This window comes from Bidens hawaiensis, unplaced genomic scaffold (genome assembly GCF_021521415.1).
Source record: "Bidens hawaiensis isolate Kalapana, Puna unplaced genomic scaffold, B.hawaiensis_p1.1 tig00009618_1, whole genome shotgun sequence".
NCBI lineage: Eukaryota > Viridiplantae > Streptophyta > Magnoliopsida > Asterales > Asteraceae > Bidens > Bidens hawaiensis.
The window spans coordinates 389,846-396,384 of NW_027491719.1; the positions used below are offsets into that span (position 1 = coordinate 389,846).

General features: G+C 34.8%; 1 protein-coding gene across 2 annotated transcripts; it reads left to right on the forward strand.

Annotated features, from left to right (window-relative positions):
- Nucleotides 1-282: 282 nt before the first annotated feature.
- LOC143533072 (pyruvate dehydrogenase E1 component subunit beta-1, mitochondrial) lies at nucleotides 283-4,526 on the forward strand. Of its 2 annotated transcripts, XM_077027943.1 has the most exons (15): nucleotides 283-407; nucleotides 1,581-1,658; nucleotides 1,743-1,814; nucleotides 1,942-2,022; nucleotides 2,103-2,129; nucleotides 2,214-2,276; nucleotides 2,361-2,447; nucleotides 2,571-2,696; nucleotides 2,783-2,916; nucleotides 3,008-3,080; nucleotides 3,160-3,225; nucleotides 3,344-3,382; nucleotides 3,484-3,608; nucleotides 3,691-3,805; nucleotides 4,230-4,526. In XM_077027943.1, exons 2-15 carry the CDS (start codon nucleotides 1,605-1,607, stop codon nucleotides 4,296-4,298), a joined length of 1,131 nt encoding a protein of 376 aa, XP_076884058.1. In that variant the 5' UTR covers nucleotides 283-407; nucleotides 1,581-1,604; the 3' UTR covers nucleotides 4,299-4,526. The 2 variants fall into 2 exon arrangements, with proteins under 2 accessions (XP_076884058.1, XP_076884057.1); XM_077027942.1 differs by lacking the exons at nucleotides 283-407; nucleotides 1,581-1,658 and having other exon boundaries at nucleotides 1,729-1,814.
- The last annotated feature ends 2,013 nt before the right edge of the window (nucleotides 4,527-6,539 follow it).

The window sequence follows — 6,539 nt, forward strand, 5'->3', positions numbered from 1 at the left end:
TCTAATCCCGAGTTTGAACCTGACATGGAGCGAGAGTTTATGAATTCCATCTGGTTTTCGTGTATGGTTTCACGCCTGTCGATAAGTTGACCTTAGATATAGCCTCGAATAAAATAGGCTTACAGGTGAGATCCTCGACCGTAAAAAATATAAACAAATAAATAAAATCAATCCGTTGATCTTAAATTTTTTTTTTCTAATTTTACAAAGTCCAATATAATTTATACATATCCAAAACATAATAATACAAATACAAATAAATAATAACAAAGTAAAGCCACATTAACCGAATCTCACAGCCGCCCTTACACCAACCTACCCGAAGAAGATATTTTTCATTATTAATCCACCGGAATCACCTCCGTCAATTATCTCCGGCCAGTGATCATAATAATAATAATAATATAGTAAGCAAACTCAAATCCATACATCTATCTATTAATCCTATCAATCACTTATATGATTATTATTATTATTATTCACTAACCTCATTTTATTATCATTCGTTCATTTCTGTATTTGTTACGTCGTCATTAGGTTTATTACGTCACTAGTAGTTAATTAGTTAATTCGATGTGTATGCAGCTTAGATCTGATATTGTAACGATCGGTTTGTTTATATGTTGTGTTAATTTAGTTGTGTTTAATTGAGAAGTGATAACCTAATTTGCTTTACGGTGCCTAGGGATGTAAACGAGCTGGAAGTGTTTGTTTGTGAACGTTTGGTAATGTGTTTGTTTATGTAAGTTAGGTTTTTAATGCTTTTTAATGACTGTTTTGATGTTATTGTATAGATTTAAGCAAGTTGGTAGCTTTAAACGAACTGAAATGTTAGGCGAACTATTTGTTTACGATCGTTCGTTCGTTCAATTGTGTGTTTTTACGTTTGTTTATGAATTTATGTTCGTTAATATTTGTTTGTTTGTTCATGTTTGTTCGTTAAAGTTTTTTAATACTTTTTAATTCTACAGTATAGATTTAAGCAAGTTAGTAGCTTTAAATGAACTGAAACGTTAGGCGAAATTCGTTCAATTGTGTCCATGAACGTTCGATTGTGTGGTTGTCTGATCATTTACGTTTGTTTATGTGTTTTAGTGTTTATGTTTGTTTATTAAAATACTTTTTAATGACTTTTCTAATGGTGTAATATAGATGAAGCAAATTAGCAACTATGAAGCAAAAATATATATGAGTATAATTAGATAGATTACATGTAAAATTAGCATACGAATACGATTTTTTTTTAAACACAAACTTGGTAGCCAGACCGAACTGTTGACATTGACCTTTCTTGGTTAGTCAAATCAAATAAAACATTGTGTGTGTTTTATTCGTGTTTTCATTTCCTTAATGTATGAACATGAACACGAGATTACGTTCGATTAGCTGTTCGTGATCCGTCTGTTTGTTTGATAAAACGTTAACGGACAAGCATGAACAACGCCTTGTTCGGTCCGGTTCGGTTCGTTTACAGCCCTACCTGTGTCTTAAATGGTGACTTACTAAACAAAGTTATATCTGTTCAGTCGTTTAGGAACTCTTGATTATTCTCTTTATAATGTTATCTTTTGTTTTTGAAGCTTTTGGATAAATATTCAGAAAATATGTTTGGGATTGTAAGGCAAAATGTTGGGGGAGCCAGAGGCTTATCCTCTCAGGTAAATGAAACGCAGTGGCGTCTGTTTTAACCAACAAATATATTGTTGGTATGAAGATGTTTAATGTTTATTGTTATAATTTAGGGCTTGAATTCTATGGTGAGGTTAAGGCCTATAGCATCAGTCATCAGAAATTACTCATCTGCAACCAAAGAGGTGATTTGAGTTTTGCTTTATATGCTTGTTTATCATCTATTTATTTTAGGTTTGTATTTATTTTTGTTACACAAGTACTCTAGAGTGTATTAGACTATTGGTTAGTTAATGAGGTGAGTTGATACAGATGACAGTAAGAGATGCTTTGAACTCTGCACTTGATGAGGAAATGGCTGCTGATCCTAATGTTTACGTTATGGGTGAAGAGGTAAAACTAAAACCATTTTTCTATGAAGTCTGAGAGCTTTGTTTTCACTTATATGATGCTCGTCTTTTTATGGTGTGCAGGTGGGAGAATACCAAGGTGCATACAAGGTTAGAACTCAGTTCTTTTAGTATCTAAAGAAGACATAACATATATCGTTGTGTGATTTTGTCTCACTGTACATTTTTCTATAGATAACTAAAGGATTGTTGGATAAATATGGTCCTGAAAGAGTTGTTGATACTCCTATTACCGAGGTTTGAAGTTATACCTTTTAGTTTTAGTATACACACACACATTTTTACAGCTTCTTGATTTGAAATGTTTATTCATATTTGCAGGCTGGATTTGCTGGGATTGGAGTTGGTTCTGCATATCATGGTCTAAGGCCCGTGATAGAGTTTATGACTTTCAACTTCTCTATGCAGGTATTTTTACATATAATTATCATGTGTTTTAAACTTTTAACGTTTTGTGGTACGATAAAGTTAAGTTAAATGCAGTTTTAGGCAAAATGAAGTTATTTATAAACGGTTGGTAATCTTTTGCAGGCGATTGACCATGTTATCAACTCTGCAGCAAAGTCAAACTACATGTCTGCTGGGCAGATTAACGTACCCATTGTTTTTAGGGGACCAAACGGTCCCGCTGCTGGTGTTGGTGCTCAACATTCACAGGTGGAGCTTTTTGATTTTGACTATTTCTCATCAATTTTCAATTGTGGTCTCCACATGAGTGACATTTTGTTTGTGCTGTGATGTAGTGTTATGGAGCATGGTACGGGTCGGTCCCCGGTTTGAAAGTGCTTGTACCTTACTCATCTGAAGATGCCCGTGGACTTTTAAAAGCCGCAATTAGAGATCCTGATCCCGTTGTTTTTCTTGAAAATGAGTTGTTGTGAGTAACAAGTCAACTTATTATTTAATGCTTATTGTCAATACATTTCTTTATGAATTTTTATCTTATTTATTTGTTTTATATTTGTTAGATATGGTGAATCCTTCCCAGTTTCTGCCGAAGCTCTAGATTCAAGTTTCTGTCTTCCTATTGGAAAAGCAAAGGTTTCCCTCAAAAAATAATAAACTTTATTAAATTTGTCGTGTTATATTCAGTTTGACTCACTGTGTTTACTGAATACAGATTGAAAGAGAAGGGAAAGACATCACAATCACCGCTTTCTCTAAGATGGTTGGCTATGCTCTTAAGGTATGTTAGAACACTTACTCTTTCAGGTTGGGTTGACCAGTCAACTTGTTTGTCCTTTTATATTTTCAATATAACATTATCTTCTGAAACCATGATGTGATGTTTTGTGCAATTTCAGGCGGCTGAGATCCTGGAAAAGGACGGGATCAACGCTGAGGTAAGCTATATATGGCTAAAAAGCCTAAATTTATTGTCTTTAAAAAACAGTATATTGTGCTTATTTTAAGTATCAATAATACTCAAAACCTCTGTTTACAGGTTATAAATCTTCGGTCTATTCGGCCCCTAGACAGGGCTACAATTAATGCTTCTGTCAGAAAAACGAACCGTCTAGTTACTGTTGAGGAAGGGTTTCCTCAACACGGCATCGGTGCTGAAATCTGGTATCATCTACTTTCCAGTTTAATTTTTTAAAATAGTTAATGTGCCAGACTTATATTATTTTATGAGATTCTTTGTTTACAGTGCCTCAGTCGTTGAAGACAGCTTCGGTTATCTTGATGCCCCTGTTGAGCGGGTCGCAGGGGCCGACGTGCCCACACCGTATGCTGCCAATCTTGAAAGAATGGCTTTTCCTCAGGTCAAATTTCTTTACTAGCCTTTCATTTTATATTTAATTTAGAACATGTACATTATTCGTCATTTAGGTGTTATAATAAATTTCAGGTTTCGCACTTAAAACTAAATAAATTACAGAATTTTTCCTTTATGTTCAAATTTGCTTACACATTTCGTTCTTTTCAGTTTTCAATAACGGGCATTAAATTTGTCGATTAAGTTCAGTCATGTGTCTTGTTCACGAGGGTATTTCGGTCTTTTTGCTAGTTAAAGGACGAAACATGTAAACAAATTTGAACGTAAAGAACAATTTCTGTTATTTTCTTAGGTTTAAGGACGAAACCTAAAATTTGCTATATACTTAAAAGGACGAAAAAGTTTCCGATATTTGGAACTCGACTAATAAGTTAGAGATTTTCAAATTATTTTGGGAATAATGTTTGCAGATAGAGGATATCGTTCGTGCTGCGAAGAGAGTATGCTACCGATCCGTGCCTTTGGCCGCAACCGCTTGATTAAGGGTATAAAGAAAGCTGACTCTTGGTTTTGGATGTCTTGAGAATGCAACTTCTGATTTTTGAGGGGCATAAATGTCATAAGTTGGGAAAGACTACAATTTTTTATATTTGTTTTGTGTTGTGTGAATTAACTTGATAGAATATTCTCTTTTAATTACACATGAGCTCTTATTATTCAATAAGGTTGAATGCAGTTATGCAATGCAAGTGATATCAAGTAAATTGGTTGGTTTGAAAATTAGACAGTTTTTAATTTGATTGTATTTTTATATTTGTATGTATAATATATGTCTAGCAAAATTGGACAAGATGAATATGTTATGGTGGGTTATAACATATGTAAATAGATGGAAAGACTAGCAAAAATATTATGATTTATGAGTTCGATTAACACCGAATAATTATGTTAGGGGAAATTCGTAAATGTTCATTCAAAACTGTCCGAGGAGATGAGTTGTGAATCAAATTTGTCGGGGGGGCCAACAACTTTTAAACCAAACCTGTTGGCTCAAACAACTTTTAAACCAAACCCGTCGGCTCAAACAACTTTTAAACCTAACCTGTCGACTCATACAACTTTTAAACCGAGCTCATCGTTTTTAAAATCCGTGGAAGATCAAGTTTGCACCCAAATCAATAAAGACCCACAAACTTTCCACCATTCCTCTTCAAGCTTTTCCGGCGACACCATTTTCTCCAACCTTCTGCAACTCCAGCAAATACCATAAAACCAACACAACTGCCACACAACCTCTACATCGCCATAAGAAAGAGAGTCGTCGGATTCTTTTGATGTGATGAAGAGGGGTCCTCAGGGTTGCCGAAGTAGGGATGACCGTCGGAGTTTGGATGGTTGCCCGAGTGGGGGCGGTGAAAAAGATAGGGTTTGTGAAGAAGACAGGTTGGTTTTACTTGTGGGTCCTACTTGATTTTTCAACAATTATTTATATTTCCTAAAAACTGGACGGAGCTGACAGGTTTGACTCAAAAGTTGTCTGAGCCGACGGGTTTTGTTCAAAAGTTGTCGGCCGATGGATTTTGTTCAAAACTCGTCTCCTCCAACAGTTTTGGACGGACATTTATGAGGTCCAAAAAAAGGGTCATTTTTGATCATCTCTCCTCAAATGGATTATTTTGGAAATTTTCCCATCATATTATCCAGATTACTCGTGTATATTAAAGTACTTGTTCCGATCAGGGGAGGCTCAGAGGGTGTGCGAGCCGCACCATCGTTCAGGGCACAAAAAATTTTTTATACATATTGTATATATATGTGTGTGTGTGTGTGTGTGTGTGTAAAATAAGGTTATTTGCAATGCTTTATGAGAATTACATGCTCAGAATGATTTCTGCTTATAATAAGTCGTCGATCAAAGTTTTATCCATGTCCGCTAACGAATAAAAAATTTTCGTTAAGGCCCACGAGCCCTTTTATTTTGGATCAGCTGAGGTATTTAAATTCTTGGACACGGCCATGGTTCCGATCATCCAAAGCATGAATAGTCCGTCAATAACAACCGATTATGAACTATATTTGTAGGAAAGATGTCAATTTACGACACGAATCTCAAATTAAAATCATCAAGGTTTACTACCTTCATCAACACATACACTACTCATACATATGAAAAAGTTCTATATTTGTAAACATAGTCATGAACCATGTTTAGAAACTAAAACGTTCCTTAATTAGCAACCATCTTTCATTATGTTCTATGATCAATGCAACTCACTGATATATTAAAAGAAAGCATAAAAGTTAATATGTGTTCCTTCGTTCATTAACTATAAGAAAGTAAGAAACAAAGAAAAAGAAAGACGAAACTTAGAATACTTAGCAGAATCCGAACCAAGTTAATAAACATCAACCACGAATCGTGATTGGATCTTAAAGTTAAACTAATTTAAAGTTAAAACTACACTAAAATTGGACTTTGGGTTGTAAAATAAGTGACGACAACCTTTCCTGTCGAAATCTCCTTGAATATGCATTGGAAGCGAAACACACATGTACGTGTGTTTTTGTTTGCCTAGTTGTGGTTTCCGTAGCCACGTGAGTGGAAACCTCCCCATTTTGACATGTGATCGTGCCATTAACATGTTCACTCGTCTATGACACAAAACTGTTTTAACTCAAACACTAAGTTGTTCAATTCTGTGACTAGTCTTGTCATGTTAATGTCATATCATAAATTCCATCTTTAAAAAAAGCCAGCCTTAATTTAAGCCGAGCTTGTA

Excerpts from the sequence above, each read along its gene's own strand:
- LOC143533072 (XM_077027943.1), top strand. The coding sequence starts at position 1,605 with ATGTTTGGGATTGTAAGGCAAAATGTTGGGGGAGCCAGAGGCTTATCC. Across the intron at positions 2,277-2,360 it reads TTGATACTCCTATTACCGAG|GCTGGATTTGCTGGGATTGG; the intron begins GTTTGAAGTTAT and ends TCATATTTGCAG. Across the intron at positions 3,081-3,159 it reads TTCCTATTGGAAAAGCAAAG|ATTGAAAGAGAAGGGAAAGA; the intron begins GTTTCCCTCAAA and ends TACTGAATACAG.